The sequence below is a fragment of the Notolepis coatsorum genome (assembly GCF_963971535.1).
Source record: "Notolepis coatsorum genome assembly, chromosome: 9".
Classification (NCBI taxonomy): domain Eukaryota; kingdom Metazoa; phylum Chordata; class Actinopteri; order Aulopiformes; family Paralepididae; genus Notolepis; species Notolepis coatsorum.
This window is the reverse complement of record NC_140173.1, coordinates 130538719-130561183: the sequence shown is the minus strand read 5'-3', so window position 1 is coordinate 130561183 and position 22465 is coordinate 130538719. Positions and strand designations below refer to the sequence as shown.

The 22465-nt window shown below is 47.5% G+C and overlaps 1 protein-coding gene across 1 annotated transcript in view; it reads left to right on the top strand.

Annotated features, from left to right (window-relative positions):
- Positions 1-22465, top strand: part of LOC311234756 (ankyrin-3-like) — a 323045-nt gene that overhangs the window by 290965 nt on the left and 9615 nt on the right. The window contains 9 exon segments of the mRNA XM_084321999.1: positions 1642-1723; positions 3093-10307; positions 11307-11381; positions 12116-12247; positions 14491-14634; positions 18535-19421; positions 19499-19881; positions 20532-20724; positions 21617-21697. Of these exon segments, the coding sequence (XP_084178125.1) occupies positions 1642-1723; positions 3093-10307; positions 11307-11381; positions 12116-12247; positions 14491-14634; positions 18535-19421; positions 19499-19881; positions 20532-20724; positions 21617-21697 (9192 nt within the window).

Below are 22465 nucleotides of genomic sequence, written 5' to 3'. Positions count from 1 at the left end.
GCATCGCGCAAACATACTGTTGCTGAACTGGACTGGTCCTCTGAGCTCCTCTCCAGTCGATCTGCTGCAGGGTTTAATAAAAAAATATTTAAAAAATCCTCTGCCATAGTTGTGTAACCTGTCGTGTCGTGCCTTTCTCTCCTTCACACAAAATCTACTCTCAGTGAAAGTGAAACTTAAGTCTGTACTGCGAGATCTATAAAATAGCTCACTTTATAATATTGTCTGGATAAGTATTGATAAAACGCTTAGTATTTTAGAAATGAGAGTTTTTTATTTGACGAATGTTCATGTGAAAATGAACTAAATGTTTTTTATTTCTTAAAATAAAAAACGATGGTGTCGGTGGGCAAGTAACGTACTTGGTGGAGCCTGAACACAGAGTAAACACTGGTAGCACCGACTACCGCAGAACACCTAGTGCCTCGTGTGTCTCGTGCTTGGTCGGGAATGAAAGAGGATAACAAAGATATAAATTTTATCCACACGTTTTCATTGAACGATCAGTGGGAAAAGGTCAAAGGTCAACTGTACGGAACATCGTTGTGTAAAATAGTTAGTCTACTTTTTATTTTCTCCCAAACCTTGTCCCTAGCATGACTTTAACAGACTAACAATACTAATGGTCTCTTAAATACTAGCTTTTAGCCAGGAGGTGATAATAATGTTGTTTTACTTATCTTTGAGTTCCTCCATTACCAGTAGCTTGTTCAACTTTAAACAACGCAGATTTAGTTTGCAGATAATCTCACACCCAACCACACATTAATTTAGTTTGACAGTCTTTTGAGAGTGAATGAGCTTGAATATGGCCACCAGTGATGGACACTGACTTGTGTTGTGTTAATTACAATGAAATAAAAAAATTGGCAAAATGCAGTGCTATTTATTTGATCTGCATCATTTCATTGAGCTGTAATTAGGATTCATTGTCCTCTGATGACATCACGGGAGGATATATTCAAACTCATTAACTCTCAATAACTGTCAGTTCCGTGCCTTGGGATAGTGTGAGATTATGTGCAAAGTAAACCAGTGTTTGTTTTTCCGTGAAGTGACCCTTTAAAGTTCCTTCTGCATCCAAATAGGTATAATGCCACAAAAACCTTTTTTACTAATGATTTAGCATCGGCCAATGTGAAGATTACTTGGGGCGAGCATCTCCCTGTTAGGACAATATATTTACCTACAGAAAATGGATAATATTAAGTCATCAACACTTTAACTGGAGGTGAGATCCTGTCGAGGCTCACCACCGCTTACTGGTGTGCGCCATGGTGAATAGGCATATTGCTTATAGCTATTTCGTCATAATGAAATTTGTGAAATGCACCACCCACCAAGGTGACACTCCCTCTCTCCAGTCAGAGGGGGGCGTGGATTTCTTAGTCATGCAGCAGGGAAGGTGACTCTCTCTACGGTACATTCACTTGCAGCGCCTTCCTGTCCTTCCACTAACCGCAACGGACAGATGCACCGCAGCCTATGTAAACCCCAGGCACACAGGTGTCTGAAGTAACAAAATTAACATTAAAAGATAATAGACGAATGATGAATCGGATACTTAAGAATCACATCTTTTATTTTATACATTTTTTTTTTATGTTAAAAAATTTTTTGTTCTTTTTTTGTTTGTTGCAGACTGAAAAGCCAGACCGACGTCATACCTTTGCCTCCTTAGCTTTGCGTAAGCGCTACAGCTATCTGACCGATCCTGCAGCGAGTGAGTTTTCACATTTTTACTTTAATAATCAAAAACCTCAATTGATGCTAAGTACAGACAAGTTGAATCAAGTTCAGTGTCAGTATGTGACATAGTCTAATACTCCCGCAGAGTAGAAAGATGGGATGTTTTGTCACCTGAACACATCACAATTCACAATCACTGTCATTATCACTCACTTGACACGCCATGATCATGATCCGTGATGCATTTGCATGGTTTACTGTACGTCGTGCGCCCGCTCACCCGCCCCCATTTTGTGAAAAGTGTTTTTGTATTTTGTCATCTCTTTGTGGGGAACACTGGCATTGCAACGTCCATCTGTTAATTTCTCATTTGGAAAAAAAATGTTTTTAAAACTCATCTTGAATAAAAAAAATTATTCTGGGGTCTTTCTCATTCTTTTAATGGACCATTTCACTCTTATTGGCTTTGTGATTGTGTGTAGCTGTGTATATCTTATTGTACTACCGGGTTGCACTTTACATTAAGTTACCCTCACTTGTATGTGGGATTATTGCTGCAGCTGCATACATTTTTGTGCCATGCAGCTCAAAATCTTTGTTGTTTTACAAAGATTTTTGAATGTGGTTGACATGTAACCACAATGGGATTATGGAATTGATGTTCATGACATTCAATATTGCTACTATCTAAGTGCAGTATTGCCATTTCCTCTTAAGTAAAGTTTAGCTTTTTAGTATTTCTTTTTATCATTGAGATCATTTGATTTAAAAAAAAGAAAAGTGCCAGTATGTTTAGTGTGGGTACTTGGAACTGCTGGTGATAGTGGACGTACATGGTCATGGAAAGTACATTGTAAAGTGCAACCTTCAAATGCTTTAAACTAAATTCAAAGTAAAGTGATGTTTTTTTGTTTGTTTTATTAGTGATTCACGGTTAACATTGTGGGGTCATTCTGGCATTAAAATAAACCAAATGAAAGGAAAACAAAACACTGTCAACCAAATGTATACAACAACAAAAAGGCACTAAGAAGTGAACAGATTTACCACATCGAAAGTCAATGGAATATTTGTGACATTGTTTTGGTAATCATGTTGTTCTTTTCTGTTTTGTTTTTTTGTACACCATTATATCATATCATCTTTATTACTGCACATGCTCATTGTATTTCGTCTTCTATTTTGTCATTACTCACTGATTCGAGACCATGACGTCATCCCATCCATGTTTAGAGAGTAATTGACATGTACACATTAATGTATAACTCTTGCTGCTTTGATTAATACTGTTACTGACTCACTCAACTCTCTCTCTCTGGTTTTTATGTTTTATTTCACATTATCTTTCTGTTCAATTTTACGTTCAAATCCTTTTAAATTTTAATTTGAACTTATTACCGAAGAAACAACTGATCGAAGCTCGCCGAGAACACAGCCTACTGGCTACCCTTACAAACCTGTCTTTTCAACGAGATCTTATCAGGCGTGGTCGGCTGTTCCTGTCTCCGTCCCTGTCCAAGCCAAGTCTGGGTTTGGCTCACTCTCCAGTTCGTCATCCAACACGCCCTCTGCATCTCCACTGAAGTCCGTCTGGTCCATCACCTCCATGTCCCCCGTCAAGACCAACATCCCCGGATCCCCCACCTCAGTCAAGTCTCTTGGCGACATGGCCTCCCCTATCCGCTCCTACAGGACAATCTCCTCTCCGATAAAAACGGTGGTCCAGCAGGCCCAGTACCCGGTACCAGTCACCCCCAACTTCCTGGCCTCGCCAGGGAAAAGCGCCCCAGACCCTGTGTCTGTGAAAGGACTGGCAGCCTTGTCTGCTAGGACCTCTCCTATAGCCGGCGCTGGAGGAGGAAGTTCTCTTCTCGAGAGATCGTCCATAGCTATGACCCCGCCAGCCTCTCCCAAGTCCTCTCTGAACATGTACAGCTCATCCCTGCCATACAAGTCTGTTGGACAAGCCGGCACCACAGTGTCCTCCTCCTCTCCCATAAAAACTGTCCCTGGCCTCTCCTCTGTCCGATCCCCTGCAGACCCCTTAAGCCCTTCGAGGAGCCTGTTCTCCTCTCTCACTTCGCCCCTTAAAACCAACGCTAGTCCCAGTGCAGCTGCTCTGATTAATGGAACTGTTTCCCCTACTCACTACCGCTCCTCGTCCCCTACCTCTCTTCTCAGCAGCAGTCTGCAAGAGAGAATTCAGGCAACCACCAATGCTGCGACAACAAGTGTCAATGCAGCCTTTGAGGAGGTTGAAAAGACATTTAACTCTTGCTCTGCAGGCTATGGCACCCTGAAGTCCATGTCCTCTTCTGCATCCTCCTCCTACCAGTCCATCAGATCCTCAGCCTCCAATTCCCTATATGCCACCATGAGATCCCCTCCTAACTCCACCACAACTGTGACAACTGTGACTGTGCCTGTGTACTCGGTTCTAAATGTTCTGCCAGAGCCCCAGTTTAAAAAGCTCCCTGAGGTGTCCGAGTCAGCCGCTGCTCTAGTGTCCCCCCGGAAGACAGCACCTGCTGGGGCAAGCGCTCAAGCGCAGTCTTCTTTTGCCAGAACTCTGTCACCCGTCAAATCCCCTCTCTTCATGTCCCCCGCTGCCCTAAAATCCACCACCACATCCCCTCTGTCATCCAGCCAAGAGATACTGAAGGATGTAGCAGAGATGAAGGAGGACTTGATACGGATGTCGGCCATCTTGCAGACAGACCCAAATTCAGCAGCCAACAAAGGATTCCATTCCAATTCTCCCAGAGAGCCTAAGATCGAGGATGAAGAGCCATATAGGATTGTTGAGAAAGTGATGCAGGATTTGGTCAAAGTGAGTGAGATACTGACCACGGATACTGTCAAGGATGGCAGGGCTGCCCTCTCAAGGAGTTCGCTTGATGACATACAGTACTCAAAAGTACCAGTGGAGCAGCCACCTAGCAACTGGAGCTACCCACCGAGATACGAGACTGTGGTTCCTCAAATCAAAACAAAGACGATACCAGACAGAGATTTCAATCTATCTAAAATGGTTGACTACCTGACTAATGACGTTGGTAGTAAGTCTTTCTCCAAAATGGCAGACTCAAAGCATAAAGCAGATGAGTGCAAGAGGGAAGGAGAAGCAAAACAGAAACGTGTCCTAAAACCTGCCATAGCAGTACAGGAGCACAAACTCAAAATGCCTCCCACAAACATGCGCTCCTCAGCCTCAGAAAAAGAGCTCAGCAAACTAGCAGATGTGCTTTTCGGAGCAGACACAGTTTTGGAATCCCCTGATGATATCTCGCATGATCAGGATAAGAGCCCCCTCTCAGACAGTGGCTTTGAGACCAGGAGTGAAAGGACGCCCTCTGCCCCTCAAAGTGCAGAAGGCATGGGCCCCAAGGCCCTTTTTCAGGATATCCCTATTCCCCCAGTGATCACTGAGACTAGGACTGAGGTCGTTCACGTCATCAGGAGCTATGAATCCCCAGAGGACAACAAACAACCCACAATGGAGGATTCATGCTCTGTCCGGTATATTGATTCTGACCCTAAAGGGCATCTGAATCAAAGTGCATCAACTTCAGACCAAAGTAAAACCTATCTGAAAGTCAGCCCAGAGGATGATCCAATGGGAAAAGGGATGAGGGTGAAGGAGGAGACTCATATCACCACCACCACTAGGATGGTGTACCACAAACCCCCAGGCAAAGACGCAGCATCTGAGAGGTGCGAGGAAACTATGTCTGTCCATGATATCATGAAGGCTTTTCAGTCAGGCAGGGACCCTTCTAGGGAGCTGGCTGGGCTATTTGAGCACAAGTCTGGCAATGAGGAAACATCACAGAGAGGCCTTGAAGACATGAACTCCAAACCCAAGGTTGAAAGAATAATCGAGGTCCACATAGAAAAGGGCAATAAGACAGAACCCACAGAGGTCATCATCAGGGAGACTAAAAACCACCCGGAAATGTACTATTACTCAGGAAAGAGACAGGAAGAGGAGGAGCCTGAGGAATCGCTTCCAGGTTACCTTGAGTCCCCAAGAGTAAATACACCTGTCTCACAGGAGGAGGACAGCCGCCCCAGCTCAGCCCAGCTCATGGCTGATGACTCATACAAAACCTTGAGGCTACTTAGCCAGCAGTCTGTAGAGTACAATGATGATGAGTCATCTGAACTTAGGGGAGAGTCTTATAACTTTGCTGAGAAAATGCTGCTGTCTGAAAAACTTGACCAGTCCCATTCTGACACAGAGGAGTACCTCAGAGACAGGTCCCGTTTCCACTCGCCAGACAGGAGCAGTCACAGTGAGGGCAGGGGGCCAAGGACCGAATATGTCTTCAGGTCATCTAGAAACGTGTTAGACAAATCAGGGAGAATGGCCAATGTTGAGGATAACTTTGACAAACTTACACTTTTGCAGTATTCCTCCGAGCCGGGTAGCCCAAAGCACTCTATTTGGATGCGCGTGTCAGATGACACTCACAATAAGAACAGAGAACAGCTCCTTTATGAAGACAGAGTAGATAGGACTGTAAAAGAGGCGGAGGAAAAACTTAGCGAGGTATCTCAGTTCTTTCGTGATAAGACAGAGAAACTGAACGATGAGCTCTCATCGCCGGAGAAGAAATCTCGTAGGTCAGACTTCAGGGAAACGCGATCAGGGCCCAGCTCTACACACAGCAGTCCTGAGAGGTCATCTTATAGGAACAGCAGCAGCGGAGAAGAATGGAGCAGAGAAAGGCTTAGAGACAGGTTCGGTACCAGCGATAGGAAATGTGCCAGCTTACCCAGCAGCCCTGAGAGGAGAGTGGTGCTTCAGTATGATTCAGACAAGAGAAAACAGGTAGATGCGATCTCACAGGGCAGCACAGGTGAGGCACCTACATCTTTTCAAGTGCCATCTTCCAAAGTCAGCGCAGTGAGACTAAAGTTCGAACAGGAGGCTCAGAAGCAAGATATGGGTCCTCAGTGGAGCCAAAACTCAAGTTCCCCGGTCCGAAAACTTCAAGAAAGTAAGCTTCCTGTGTATCAGGTTTTTGCAGGTTCAAATATCCCCAAAACACCAGAGAGTCCAGGAAACCAGAGGAGGGGCCTAAATAGTGAGGCAAATAGGTCATCCTCTCCCAAACACAGTGGCAGTGGGATAGAACAAAACTGGGAGAGCCAAGGCAATACAAGCTATAAACCTCAATCGCCAAAACTCTCCCACGCCTTAGTACGTGATACAATGAAAGATAGCAATAACAGTGACTCTCAAAGACAGGAGACCACCAAGAAAATAATCTACACTGAACTTGTGGTCAGAGAAAGTTCAAACAGCAATGGTGGTCTAAAAAAAAACTCGGAATCGCAAATTCCTGTTAGAATGCAGTCTGGTTTATCCGAGAACCACCAATCCACCTCATTAAAATTAGACACATCTGTTAGGGCAGGGTCCCATATACCTACTTTAGCTAGAAATCGGTTACACAGTGGCTCAGAAGCCAACAAATCTAGTGGGTCATCAGTAGGAAAACCCACTGGTTCATTAGATGGTAGCCTGTTAAATGTAGTGTGTAATGGTGTTGATAGCGACCAAGTTGAGTACTTGGATAAGGTAACTCCTGTAGTTGTTACAGAAAGCTTCAAAGATATAAAACCCTTGCCCGTCTATGTTAGCGTCCAAGTAGGGAAGCAGTATGAGAAAGAAAGCGCCACAGGGCAGCTGGGAACGTACAAGAAGATAGTGAGTCATGAGAGTAGTACGGTGCTCGAGACTAGGGGTGCATTTTACACCGTCAAACAGAAACAGCATCCGCCTTCTCACGCTAGTCCTGAGGACCACACTCTAGAGCAGGTGACTTTCATGGACAGCTCTGGGAAGAGTCCTGTCATCCCTGAGCCCCCTAGTTCAGAAGATATCAGCCTGACCTCCAGAGCGCTGGACGTAATAGGCTTCATGCCCGGCATGCCGAGCCCCATCCCAGAGGAGTCTGAGGAAGAGGATGGGAAGACCTTCATCTACAAGGAGCCACCGAAAGAAAAAACCAAGCCAGCCTCCTTGGAGCCCTCCAGTAAAAAACAGGAGGCAGTGAAACAAAGGTCAAAGGAGAAACGAGTGGCTTATATTGAGTTTCCCCCTCCGCCTCCTTTAGAGGCGGAGCAGTCTGACCCCGAGAAGCGAGGCTCCTGCGCCTCCTCTGAGGCTGAGACGGAGATGATGGAGGTGAACCTCCAGGAGGAGCACGATAGGCATCTCTTGGCTGAGCCCATCATCCGAGTTCAGCCTCCATCGCCTGTCCCCCCCGGGGCTGACGACAGCGACTCCAGCGACACCGAGTCTGTTTTCCACCCCATCCCCACCAAAAAGTACACTTTCAAGATGAAGGAGGAGGGAGAGAAACGGTTAAAACAATTGGAAGGAAATGGAAATGACTTGGGGCTCAATGGTGTCCTAAAGGGGGAGGAGGAGGTTGACTTTGACCAACAAGGCAATGACCAGTCGATCACCGACTGCTCTATAGCAACCACTGCCGAGTTCTCCCATGACACTGACGCAACTGAGATAGACTCTCTAGATGGATACGACCTTCAGGATGAGGATGATGGCCTCACTGAGGACCCCAAAACGTCTAGCCTTTCCAACGACGGCAAAACAGCTGACCGTTCATTTAGTCAGTCTAAGCTTGAGGTGATAGAGGAGGAGAAATGTGAGGAAGTAGGGGACAATGGAAAGGCTAAAACAAGCACCTCCTCAGAGAAAAACGAGGAGGAGAAAGATTATACTCTTGAGGGAAGACACCCAGATAGACTGAGCTTTGGAGAAACGAACTACTTCGCCTGCCAGCTCGAAGAGGAGCTGAACGCCACCTTTAAAACTGTTGCCACAAAAGGCCTAGATTTTGACCCCTGGTCAACCAAAGGGAGTGACAACGACGGCGTTTTTGACTCCAAAACTAAAGAGGAAGACCCAAAGCCCTTTTGTTTATCTGTCGATGACAAGTCTCAAGCCACCACCCCCGACACAACCCCTGCTCGAACCCCAACGGACGAGAGCACGCCGACAAGTGAGCCTAACCCCTTCCCCTTCCACGAGGGGAAGATGTTTGAGATGACGCGCAGTGGTGCTATTGACATGAGCAAGCGGGACTTTGTTGAAGAAAGGCTTCAGTTTTTCCAGATCGGTGAGCATTCCTCTGACCCTAAACCAGGGGACAAGGGGGTAGTTTCCTCTCAGTCAAAAACAGGGGAGAGGGGCACAGTAGAGGGGAATGCTCTAGACACTACCACTAACAGCAGCACTACACCAACAACACCACCACCAGCAGCAAAGTGCAACCCTGCACAGACTGGCACTGGCTGTACTGGTACCGATGCCCCCACCGCTGAAGCCATAGCTGAGACCGCCTCCTCATGCACGATCACAGCCTCTAAGGTCGACCCAAAATTACGTACCCCCATTAAGATGGGTATAGCTGCTTCCATAACTGTGAAAAAAGACTCAGGGGATTTCACAGAGGGTAAAGCCGAGATATCGGAGGGTCAGCTAGTGCCAGAGTATGTCAGCATCATAGAAGGTCAATCCACAGAGATCCAGTCTAGCAGATCCATTGATCCCAAGCAAGCAGAGACGAGAGATTACCCCAGCGAGAACTACAACAACAACAATAACCTAGAGGCCTCCAGCGTCCAGGCCAACTACATCCAGTGTGGCAGTGTGGTGTTTAATTTGCAGTCGTCCTCTGAGCCCACACTTCAGAAAGCCAGCAGGATAGAGGCTCTGTGCTGTAGGGATTCAGAGGAGAGTAGCGGCTCGCAGACAGAACAGCGGAAAGGTGATTTGCTCAAAGAGAGTGAGGCAAAGCAGCCAAAGTCCAGGCTTCCAGTGAAAGCTTCAGGGTGGTCATTTCACACACAGGGAACAGCCATTGGCAAGCAGAAGCCCCAACAGGCAGTGAAGGCAGAGGTCAGGAAGAGAGCAGAGCCAGCGGTAGCCAAAGTAGAACCCAGGTCTAGAATACCAATTAAGGGTGTTAAAAAGAGCAGCACTGCTGCCACTGCTAGCTCCCCCATATCAGTTCAGGTCACCTCCCAGCCTACCAGAGCCTTGGACACAGAGAGAGTAGCCATACAGTTGCCGTCGAGGCTTCCACTGAAGGACAGGCACCAGGTCAGCAGTGAGACAGCAGGCAGACGGGACAGACAGAACAGAAAGGGCAAACAGGACAGACATGAGAGACAGGACACACAGGACAGACAGGAGAACCCCAGTGAGGTTTGTAAGCGTACCATCGAGTACTTTAAAGGTATTAGCGGAGAGACTCTAAAGCTGGTGGAGCGGCTGTCAGACGAGGAGAAAAAGACGCAGACAGAAAAGTCGGAGGAGGACAGCACCTCCCGGAGTACCTCTCTGTCGGACGCCTCCCAGCCTTCCCAGCCTTCCCAGCCCTCCCAGCCCTCCCGCTCGTCCAGGTCCGGTAGAGGTTCGAGGGCTGAGGCCGGGGCCGCGTCCGTAAGGGCAAAGGCGGCGGCGACGGACGGGGCCTCCGGCAGTGAGAGGAGCAGGAGGAGTAGGCGGACTGGTGGGAAGGAAGGCAGTCAGGGACACACGGGGCCTCGGGCGCCCCCCGTCGCGGAGATCAAGCCTAGTTTGTAAAACTTTCACACTATGTTTAAAAATACATCTATATATTTATATTTCACTTTTAGTTGCATGATGTCGTTGTGATCGTTTGATGGATGAATTGACTGGAATGCCTGTGGCGTGTTTTTTTTTTTTTTTTATTATATATATTATATTCTCTTCCAAACAGTAGCTGTCATTTAAATGTCATTTGTCATTGCTGTACTGTGTCCTGTACTGTCCTTGTTGCCTTTCTTCCCCCTATCCCCCCTTATCAACCCTTTCCAATCTCTCTGTAGTAGTATGAGCATGCCAGTAGAAATGAATGGACCACTGGCACAGCCAGTCCCTTGTCTGACGACTCCCCAGTCTGTCTGTCTGTCCGTCTGTGCAGGGTGGCTACTGAAAATAGAGCTATCCTAGTAGTATGTTCCTATGCTCCATGGTCTGACTTTCACTTAAGCTAATAAGTGTTAGCCAACAACACACAAAAGAATGTCCGCATGTTTTACGTAGTTTAATGTAGAACTGTCCACCCGAGACTGGTAGAAATACATGAGTCTGTTGTTGAGTCATGCTTTGATTTCTATTTGTTTTGTGTGGTTCCTATGACAGTTACTGCCTGCCTAGCTGATACATACTCATACAAACATTCACAGTGCACCACTTGTCCTAACGACATACTTTAGTTCATCATAATGTGTCTAGTGTGTCTAGTGCTATCAATCCTTTTCTTGTCATCTTGGGAACATAATAGTTAATCATCAGTAATTTTTTATTCTGAAAGGGCTGTTAGTGTAATTGTATTTTCAAAATTATTGTATAAAAAAGTATTCAGTTTATAAGCTAAATACTTTGAGAGTCATTTATATTGTCCTTTTTGATAAAAAAAAAAAAAACAACAACAACATAGCAACATAGGTGACCAGAAAAGGATACAAAAAAACTATATTTTTTCCTATTTTCTGTAAAGGAGAGGAGTATGAACTGAATGTTGATTAATTGGTGCCCTGTACCTCCGTAGGTCCCCAGAGTCCTTGTGAGCGAACTGACCTGCGTATGGCCATCGTGGCCGACCACCTGGGACTCAGCTGGACTGGTGAGAATAAATGCTGCATCTCTCTCACCCTCCCTCCCCCCCCCCCCCCCCCCCCCCCCCCCTCCCATCCAACCCTTTTTTCCCCACGTCACTGTCCCTGAATGAACCAAGTCGTCAGCCCATGTTATTGCTGGCCAGCAGTGACATCTAGAGGCAAAGTGAATTTACTGCACGGCTTTGCGTCACCACCGTCATTCTTTTGGCCGGGCCGGAGGGTGTGGCCCTATACAAGGCAATGTCACTTACTGAGTGACTAAAACACACCAAATAATATCAACCACTATAATGTGCATGTTGGGGAGTGCAGGTCATGTCACATCAGGAGAGCTTATTAAAATGTTTTTTGTACCATAGTGAAATAGCTTTAAAGTCCTTGTTTGGATTGGGATTGTGACTGGTAAATAATTATGATTGATCCCTTTTTGAGATTAGATGTTTTTTGTTCACAGGGGACCACTTTGTCTTTGTCACGTCAACAAAATTATACATAATCAATTACAGGATTTAATTTGACTTTATCTGACCTGACGTTGTAGGAACCCATTGATAATAAAACACAAGATACTTAATGATAACCCAAACTTAGATTGTTTTTTCCCCGTTTTTTTAACAAACAATTTTCCATCAAGGTCTTGTTTGCGGTACATATTAACTGTCAGGCATTAATGATGAGAGATATCAGGATGGATGATGATATTTAATGTGGTGTGTGTGTGTGTGTGTGTGTGTTGCAGAGCTGGCTCGGGAGATGAACTTTACTGTGGATGAAATCAACCACATCAGACTAGACAACCCCAACTCTCTGACAGCACAGAGCTTTATGCTGCTAAAGAAATGGGTCAGTCGGGACGGGAAAAATGCCACTAGTAAGTCCATCTCTCTTTTTTTTTCAAAGTGTCAGTCTCGTTTGCTTGCTTTCTTACCCTCCTCTCTCTTTCTTTCACCCCTATCTTGCTTCAGAGCTTAAAAAAAAGAAAAAAAATGGAAAAAAAGAGGCCTTATCATAATGAATTGAGGCCTTCATCTTCAGTTCCCTGAAATTATGTCTTCTTCCACTGTGCTCTGTTTGAAGTCTATGTGGGTCAGAGCCCCCCCCCTATTTCTTTATCTGTCTTTTTGTCTGTCTCGTCTCTCCCTCTCTGCTTGTTCTTCTGTTTCTTTATCAGTCTTTCTGTCTCTCTTCTCTACCTCTCTGCTTCTCCTGTTTCTTTATCAGTCTTTCTGTCTCTCTTCTCTACCTCTCTCTGCTTGTACTTCTGTTTCTTTATCAGTCTTTCTGTCTCTCTTCTCTACCTCTCTGCTTCTCCTGTTTCTTTATCAGTCTTTCTGTCTCTCTTCTCTACCTCTCTCTGCTTGTTCTTCTGTTTCTTTATCAGTCTTTCTGTCTCTCTTCTCTACCTCTCTCTGCTTGTTCTTCTGTTTCTTTATCAGTCTTTCTGTCTCTCTTCTCTACCTCTCTGCTTCTCCTGTTTCTTTATCAGTCTTTCTGTCTCTCTTCTCTACCTCTCTCTGCTTGTTCTTCTGTTTCTTTATCAGTCTTTCTGTCTCTCGTCTCCCTCTCTCTGCTTCTCCTGTTTCTTTATCAGTCTTTCTGTCTCTCGTCTCTCCCTCTCTCTGCTTCTCCTGTTTCTTTATCAGTCTTTCTGTCTCTCTTCTCTGCCTCTCTCTGCTTCTCCTGTTTCTTTATCAGTCTTTCTGTCTCTCGTCTCTCCCTCTCTCTGCTTCTCCTTCTGTTTCTTTATCAGTCTTTCTGTCTCTCTTCTCTCCCTCTCTCTGCTTGTTCTTCTGTTTCTTTATCAGTCTTTCTGTCTCTCTTCTCTCCCTCTCTCTGCTTGTTCTTCTGTTTCTTTATCAGTCTTTCTGTCTCTCTTCTCTCCCTCTCTCTGCTTGTTCTTCTGTTTCTTTATCAGTCTTTCTGTCTCTCTTCTCTACCTCTCTCTGCTTGTTCTTCTGTTTCTTTATCAGTCTTTCTGTCTCTCGTCTCTCCCTCTCTCTGCTTCTCCTGTTTCTTTATCAGTCTTTCTGTCTCTCGTCTCTCCCTCTCTGCTTCTCTCGTTTCTTTATCAGTCTTTCTGTCTCTCTTCTCTCCCTCTCTCTGCTTCTCCTGTTTCTTTATCAGTCTTTCTGTCTCTCTTCTCTCCCTCTCTCTGCTTCTCCTGTTTCTTTATCAGTCTTTCTGTCTCTCGTCTCTCCCTCTCTCTGCTTCTCCTGTTTCTTTATCAGTCTTTCTGTCTCTCGTCTCTCCCTCTCTCTGCTTCTCCTCCCGTTTCTTTATCAGTCTTTCTGTCTCTCGTCTCTCCCTCTCTCTGCTTCTCCTCCCGTTTCTTTATCAGTCTTTCTGTCTCTCGTCTCTCCCTCTCTCTGCTTCTCCTCCCGTTTCTTTATCAGTCTTTCTGTCTCTCGTCTCTCCCTCTCTCTGCTTCTCTTTCTGTTTCTTTATCAGTCTTTCTGTCTCTCGTCTCTCCCTCTCTCTGCTTGTTCTCCTGTTTCTTTATCAGTCTTTCTGTCTCTCGTCTCTCCCTCTCTCTGCTTCTCCCGTTTCTTTATTAGTCGTTCTGTCTGTCCGCCTCTCTCTGCTTCTCCCTCTGTCTCTCCCCCTTATCCTCTTGGACTGAATGACATTGAAAATACTTAATTCAGCGTGTGATGTGGCAGAGCAGCAGGATTCCTGATGCAGCTTTATTATGATTCAGAATGCAGCTGCCTGCTCCTGGCTGAGGAGGCCTATTCCTTCCCCCTTTTCATGTTTAGTGCAGAGGACAGTCTTCTGGCCTAGTTTGCCAAGCAAGAAAATAACCCTCTTTTCACCTTCACTCACTGCAGTACCATTGGGGGGGGGGGGGGAACACAATATATTGATTTATCGCCTTTTGCAATAACTAGTCCAGTGCAGATTGCTTGGCCCCCGCTTTCTCGAGAGCCGCTCATCCAATCAACTTCACACTTGACACACTGCACTCTCTTGGGTCTTCAGCGAGACATTTGAAGGACAGACAGACAGAGATTCCTTTCATTTTAGTATTGGGATAAAAGGAAGTGTACTCATTATAAGAGCCTCTTTTGGGCCTTTGGTTGACTTAACTTTCGTTGTGTTTTTGTCTATCTACAGCGGATGCCTTAACTGCAGTGCTGACCAAAGTCAATCGGATGGATATTGTGACTTTGCTGGAGGGCCCGATATTTGACTATGGTAACATTTCAGGCACGAGAAGTTTTGCCGATGATAACGCTGTATTCCGGGATCAGGCTGATGGTAAAGTTTAGCTCTGTCTAGCTGATCTCTTACCTCTCCCTGCTACCTATATCTGTGTTTGTCCCTGTCCCACAAGCTATACAGAGCTGCCAGATGATGTCAAATTGGTAGGCTACGTTTGGAGGACCAACTCCGGATCTGGCGCCAACTCTCTGATTTCTGAATTCTTTCTTTCTTCTTTTTTTCTTCTTCTTTTTACACAATCTAATTTGGGTCCAGATATAAAGAACTCCATAGCTAGCGAGTAAATGTTGGTCCCGCAAGTGCCTCCAGAAATGCACTTTTGATGGCAAGGCTGGCAACTCTGTATCGGTCACTTTTCTAGGCTTGGGTCACAAATGGTCCTAGAACTAGGATGAGAGCTCCATTATGTAATTTTGGGAAGAAAATATTTCTGATTAATGATTAAAGTGAATAGATGTCCAGCGAGAAAAGTTATTTACAAAAAGTTATTACAATTACTTAAAACATGTTTTTCTAATCTCAATACAAGTTACCCCCAACATTACCATTTGAATCAAAGTGAGCACACATAACTTTAGAAGATCCTTCTTTGTTTTATAAATGTCGTGGGAGGGCACAGGACAAACCACAGCAGCCAATCAGATTATTTCTAGTTTCAAACAGTGTTCCAGGGATACAGCTTTGCCCTTGGGACACCAGTTTATTTAGATATGTCATCATATACTATATTTACTTTCCAGAGGTTCAGATTTCTATTCCAAAACTACAAAATGCACCTTGAAGTTCTGTTTCCCATCTTTTTGGTCTAGGACTGACTTATCTTAAACCTGCCCTCTTTTCTTGATTGATTCTTTTGTCCGACAAAAGCGACAGTTGTGGTGATTGTAGGATTAAGAAAAGAGGGAGGGGTTTGAGATAGGACAATAGCCATGTCTGGGAAACTGCTCACTAGAATTCCCAGACCCAGTTCCCTTGCCTGACAGTGAAATAGCTATGTTTCACCAGACTTTGTATTACAGTAGTTTACCCTCAGTTTTCCTTCCTTTTTTAATGTGGGTTATAACTATTTCCGCTTCCTGAGCACAAGTAAATGTTAGCAGGGTAAATACTTGACCTGGTTAATTCAGGAAATCCGTGTTAATTGACCTCCTAGACATATTGGGCATGGCCAGTGTTGAATTGATCACAACCCTCATGGGTTATAATTTCAGAAAGCAAAAAAACAAGTTTGTCTGTATTTACCGGTATATATCTTGACCTAACCTGCACTGCATTCAAGGACAAATTAAGTCTCCCTGTCAATATGCCTCTAGAAACCACTATATATATATTTACCAAGTTGTCGCAAATAAATTATGCATCCCACTCCAGCTGAATGCATGCTCTAACACACTGCTTTTAATTTTTTTACCTGTAACTTCTTAGATTACCTTTTTAATTGAGTAACTACTGTGTAGCCTCTAGTCTTTCTCCTCATGCATGACTCTTATGGACTCTGCAGAGATAACCACTGTAGAGCCTTTTCTACTCTGTTCATCTCTAGCGCCTGATTTAGCTTTTAGACCTCTTTAGTTCTCCTCCAGTTCCTCTGAGCCGTCCTCGGATAGAATCAGATAGCCTCTTCCTCCTGCGAAACCAGACCTGCCTCCTCTTCTTCCTCCTCCTCCTCCTCCTCCTACTCCTCCTCCTCCTCCTCCTGCCTCCCCTCATGCCCTCCATAGCAGTATCCACAACTGCTGATAACAGCCCATAACAGCTCTTAATATTAAGAGTCATGTGCTGTTTGTGTTTCTGTCAACTTTTCCTTTGACCCCCTCCATCCTTCACCCCCCCTCATCCCAAAAGCATCATCACAACTCAGTCCTCTCATTCACATTGTCTCTCGTTAACCTGTTTGTTTTCCCTTGATCATTATTTTTTTGTGTCTGTCTTTTCCTGTCTTTTCCCCTCCTGTCGTTCCACCTCCATCCGCGCTCTCAGTGTGCGTGATAATCTCACTGCCCGTCTTCTGCACCCCGACACCCCCCCGCCGCGCGCCTGTCACTCCCCGCGCTGCGGCACGTGGCCTACCGCCCCCCCGACGCTCTCGAGTTACGAGTCATCCATCTCGCTCAGGGACCTGGCTCCTCTAGCGTCGTTTGAGACGCTCCCGTTGTCCCCCTCCCCTCCTCAGTCCCCACCCGGAGACCCCCGTCAGACCGGCTCCTGCCCCTTGTCACCCCATCCCGCCTCCCCCTGTCCCCCTCATCACCTCCCCCGTACCCCCCTCCCCGCCCGATTCGCCCATTCCGTCTTCAAACACACCCGTTCCCTCCTTTCCCACCCCCACGTCCTCCTCTCCCACCCCGTCCGCTCTGCCCTCCTCTTCCACCACCACCCCGTCCGCTCTGCTCCCCACGCCCTCCTCTCCCACCCTCGTCCCCTCCTCTCCCACCCCGGCCGCTCCGCCCTCCTCTTCCACCACCACCCCGTCCGCTCTGCCCCCCACGCCCTCCTCTCCCACCCCGGCCGCTCCGCCTCCTCTTCCACACCACCCCGTCCGCTCTGCCCCCCACGCCCTCCTCTCCCACCCCGGCCGCTCCGCCCTCCTCTTCCACCACCACCCGTCCGCTCTGCCCCCCACGCCCTCCTCTCCCACCCCGGCCGCTCCGCCCTCCTCTCCCACCACCACCCCGTCCACTCTGCCCCCACGCCCTCCTCTCCCACCCCGGCCGCTCTGCCCTCCTCTCCCACCACCACCCCGTCCGCTCTGCCCCCCACGCCCTCCTCTCCCACCCGGCGCTCCGCCCTCCTCTCCCACCACCACCCCGTCCGCTCTGCCCCCCACGCCCTCCTCTCCCACCCCGGCCGCTTCGCCCTCCTCTCCCACCACCACCCCGTCCGCTCTGCCCCCACGCCCTCCTCTCCCACCCCGAGCTCCACCGGAGCTCCCCCTACCCCCTCCTCACCCCCGCTGGATCTCTCCCTGCTCATGTCCCAGAGTGGTGAGTCAATGGGGGCCGCCTCCTGCCCCTCTCTCCCCTCTCCGTGCTGGCATCACCCTCCGGGTCCCGCTGTCCGAGCCCTGGTTCCTGCTCCCCTCCGCTCCGCTCCCTGTCCCCGTGCCCCGTCTGCCAGTGTACCTGTGCGTCCTCCGCCCCCCCCACCCAACCTCCTCCCCGCATCCGCAATGACCCCTCCACCTCGGAAGTATACATTTAGCATCTTCGTCCCTCCCTCCCTCCTCCTCTTCTCTCATCTTTAATCTCTTATCTCTTGTCTCTCATCTCTCTTGTCTCTCTCATCTCTCATCTCTTTCGTCTCATCTCTCGTCTCGTGTGAGCATGTGACTGAGCGCCCACTCAAATCTTTAATAATTTTATCACTACATGACTAATGTGGTGTTATGTGACTACTAGCGTGTCCCACTTTCAACGTCTCACCTCACCTATAATGCTGCAAGTGATTTTTCCACTTTGTATAGTAGCGTAAATAATCTAGAAAACTAACTCACCGGTCATACGACTGTTAGAAGATGTGACACAAGTCCATACATCATTTTAGAGTTACATATTGTGGTTTTGTTTTCCATTCACTTTTCTGTTTTTTTTTTTATTTATTTATTTGTTTTTTTTACTTCAGCTAGCTCTGTGGTGAAGTGATTATACGGTAGTGTAGTGTATCTGCTGCCATAACGGTGGTGATTCATCGTGGGGTCAGTATGTGTCACTACCTCAGCTAGTGGGCGTTTGGACACATGCTCTGCACTACAGTCTTTGTGCCATCATTCATGTCACGTGTTGTGTGTGTGTACGTACGCGTGTATTTATAGTATGTGTGCGTATGCGTGTATTTACAGTATGTGTGTTTGCGTGTGCGAGTGCATGTGTGCCGTATTCCTTGTGCTGTGTCCTTCCACTTGCGTGTGTCTGTACATTTGTCATCTGTCACCTACAGATTATCAGAGCATCCTAGCGGAGCTGCAGTCACCCGCCACACTGCACTCCAACCCCAATTTCCTGGAGCCCGAACTCCCAGTCACCCCAAACCCCTCCCCCGCCCCCCACCACCAACACCACCACCATTACCCCGACCCAGACACACCTGTCCCAGCCGAGCCAGACAGCCCCCCTAGGAGCCCCCCCAGACCCTGTGAGCTCGCTCTGTCTGTCCCAGTCTTCGACCTCCCCGATCCCTGCCCCCCCCCGGTCAGGAAGCCCTCCATAGCGCTGAACGACAAGCTGCTGCTCAGCGAGGAGGACGACCGGTCGTTTCAGGAGGCAGAACTCAACCACAAGCCCAAGTCCATCTCCTCCCCAGAGAGGTGCAACCTAGACAGGGACACAGCGTACTCCTCTTCCCTCTCTTTGTCTTCATCCCTTTCGTCCCCCGAGAGGGCGCAGAAGGGGGAAGGAGGACAAACGAGCGCACTGGAGGATGGAGGGATACACATGAGTGAAAGGGAAGATCGGGAGTTAGAGGAGGGTGTGAAGGGTGCTGCAGCGGAGTCTTTAGAGGGGCACGGGATGGTGGAAGCGGGCCAGGAGGAGGGGGTCACAAACAGAGAAAAGATGGGTGATGTGATGAAAGGCAAAAGTGAGACGATAACAGGATATGGGCAGATGTTGTCAGAGGGGAATAGCAGGATGGCTGAGGGGAGAGACAAGTCAGCAGAGGAGGGGATGGATGGGAGGCGCCAGCAGCATGAGCTCATGGACCGCACAGTGACAGAACACAAGGGGGTGGGAGAGTATAATCTGAGAAATGTAGAACACGAGGAGGCAGAAGGTAACATCGTAGAAGCGGAAAGGGGCTGTGATGATGGGCAGCAGATGGGGGGTGAGGTACAGCGAGGGCAAAGGGATGAGAGGGGTGGGCAGGTGGGTTGCCAGGGTGAGGGCGTAGAGACTGGGGGTGAAAGGGTGGTGGAGGGGCGTGCAGGGGCACTAGACGGGGACCACGAATCAGAGGAGCGCGCCCCACCCTCTCCCCCCAGGCGTGGGCCGTGGCACTGCGCGAGCTCCAACCCAGCGATGAGGAGGACGGAGACCAGGACGAGGAGGTGACTGAGGAGAAGCTAAAGTCTCTCTTGGAGGAGGTGAATCTGGAGGCAGGCTCAGAGGAGGAGGAGGGCGAGGAGATGACGGAGGCCAGGGTTCAGGAGATTCTGAGTCAGGTCAAGCAGGCAGAAAAAGACATGTGTTCACTTCCAGGTTGGCACAGTGAGTCGTCCAGTGTCAACGTGGAGCCGCCCACACCAGGCCGCAGTGTCAGCTCGGACCTGCTGGACAGACTGGAGAACAGGTGCGCTTCGCTTTCAAAGACCTTCGTTGTCTTACGACATCATGAAATGTGGCCAAATATGTACAGTGCATCAGAACTAAATATGTTCGTCACAAGGCATCAAATTATAGGATCCATAGAAATGAATTGACTGTTGACGATTTTTAAGGATAATGCATTTACCACTGTGTGAATCGGTCCATTGCTTCATAAACATAATCTCTCTTTAGGGACTAATATTTCATCCGGGTAAATCTACTTAAGGACTAGTATTTAATCTGGGCATTACTTAAGGAATAGTTTACTTAAGCACTTTGAACTGCAACCTCTGTATGAAAAGTGCTATACAAATAAAGTTATTATTATTATTATTATTATTATTATTATTATTATTATTATTATTATTATTATTATTATTATTATTATTATTATTATTATTATTATTATTATTATTATTATTATAGTATTTATCTTATCTATATTTGAATGTGTGTAATGTTAATCCTCAACCCTCCCTCCCTCCCTCCCTCCCTCCCTCCCTCCCTCCCTCCCTCCCTCCCTCCCTCCCTCCCTCCCTCCCTCCCTCCCTCCCTCCCCTCCCCTCCCCTCCCTCCCTCCCTCCCTCCCTCCCTCCCTCCCTCCCTCTCTCCCTCCCTCCCTCCCTCCCACAGCCAGGAGAACTCCAGCGACTCCATCACCTCCTCGTCCCGGGGCGAATCAGGGAGGTCGAGACACAACGGCGACCACTCGCAGCAGCACTCGCCCAAGGACAGTTCGCAGGACTCGGCCAACGGCGTGAGGAGCCAGGGCGGCGGCGGCGGCAGGCGGGAAGATGGCACGTTGGTGTCGGAGAAGAAAGTCCAGGTAAACGTCGAAACCTCTTCTGTTGTGACGATCCACTTTTGGGGGAAATGTGCATCCTTTGTTGAGAATGGATTTTAGCGAATGAGGCAGTAAGACCCGGAGGCTTGTATGCTTTCTACAACGGAGTTCGGCGATTCATTTCTGGTCATGTGACGCGTACGCCCAATCGTGGGACCGCAAGTGTCTACACTGGTTAAGCTTAGGCACTCTTTCGAAGTTGGTTAAGGTTAGAGTTTGTCTTAGAGCGTGGCGATAGATTCTTTCGACGGTTAAGCTTAGGCACTCTTTCGAAGTTGGTTAAGGTTAGAGTTTGTCTTAGAGCGTGACGATAGATTCTTTCGACGGTTAAGCTTAGGCACTCTTTCGAAGTTGGTTAAGGTTAGAGTTTGTCTTAGAGCGTGACGATAGATTCTTTCGACGGTTAAGCTTAGGCGCACTTTCGAAGTTGGTTAAGGTTAGAGTTTGTCTTAGAGCATGGCGATAGATTCTTTCGACGGTTAAGCTTAGGCACTCTTTCGAAGTTGGTTAAGGTTAGAGTTTGTCTTAGAGCATGGCGATAGAACGCCAGGTGCTTTGCAGGCTGTTCGACGCGGAAATGGGCAAGTGGCCAATCAGATTCGCAAATCGCCGAACTCCGTTGTAGAAAGCATGGAGCGCGACCCGGAGGGCATCGGCTACCATCAACACTGAAGGAAGGGTTTAGTCGTTTCATTAATTGAAACAATACTACGACGCTTCATTCCAGGTGTTCCCTTGTTGACACAGGTAACCGTTGGAGGCGAATAATAATAACACCATGTAACATTTCCTCTCACCTGTAGTCTGTAGCTTGTTCCCGATTGACGCCCATCTGTCTGTGTTTTGTGTAACGGTGCCGTATTGCCTTCTCCAGCAGCGACTCAGTGTCGACTCTGGCTCGGACGAGGAGCGCACCGTCACCACCAGGGTGTTCCGCCGCCGGGTCATCCTAAAGGTACCCCGCTGGGCCTGCGGTGGAGGCTTAGGCTGGACCTGGTTTTGGTTTTGGTTTTGGTTTGGTTTGAATCGGTCCAGGCTATGGTCAAGGCTCGGCTTCTCTTGCAGTAGTGTCGCGTGGCATACCGAGAGCTAAGCTTATCTCTCTCTCTCTCGCCTTCTCCTTTATCCTCTCTCTCTCTCTCTCTCTCTCTCTCTCTCTCTCTCTCTCTCTCTCTCTCTCTCTCTCTCTCTCTCTCTCTCTCTCTCTCTCTCTCTCTGTAAGTATGTGTGTGTGTACTGTATGCATGTTGATGCAAGCCTGCATACATCATGATGGCACCATCTTGTTTGTCAATGCCATCACAGAGATGCACCTGCATTTTGGCAACAGAAGTAGAATTTAGCCTCGGGCCAATAGGAAATACGCCAGCAGGTTCAAACAAACGGCATTCAAAATGTCTGCTTGTCGTGTGGTAGGTTGTAATTTTTTTTTATTGTGATTAGGCCTTCTGCAAATGTGTTCATTTGATACATTTAATTGAGGTAGTATACCCTCCCACTAGCTTTGGTGGTTAATGCCCTCGCATAGCTGTTTAAACGTTTGCACTCCGCTGTCCTTCTGTTGGCAAAATGTGTGCGCATCATTTTTTACAAATTGTATAAGGGTCTTATTTTACTGCGACACAAGACTCCCTTAAAGGGATCATTCCGGTTTTTGGAAACCTAGCCCTATTTCTTACTTACCAATGATGATGTCGATTGGAGTCCTTTCTCGGCACAGTCC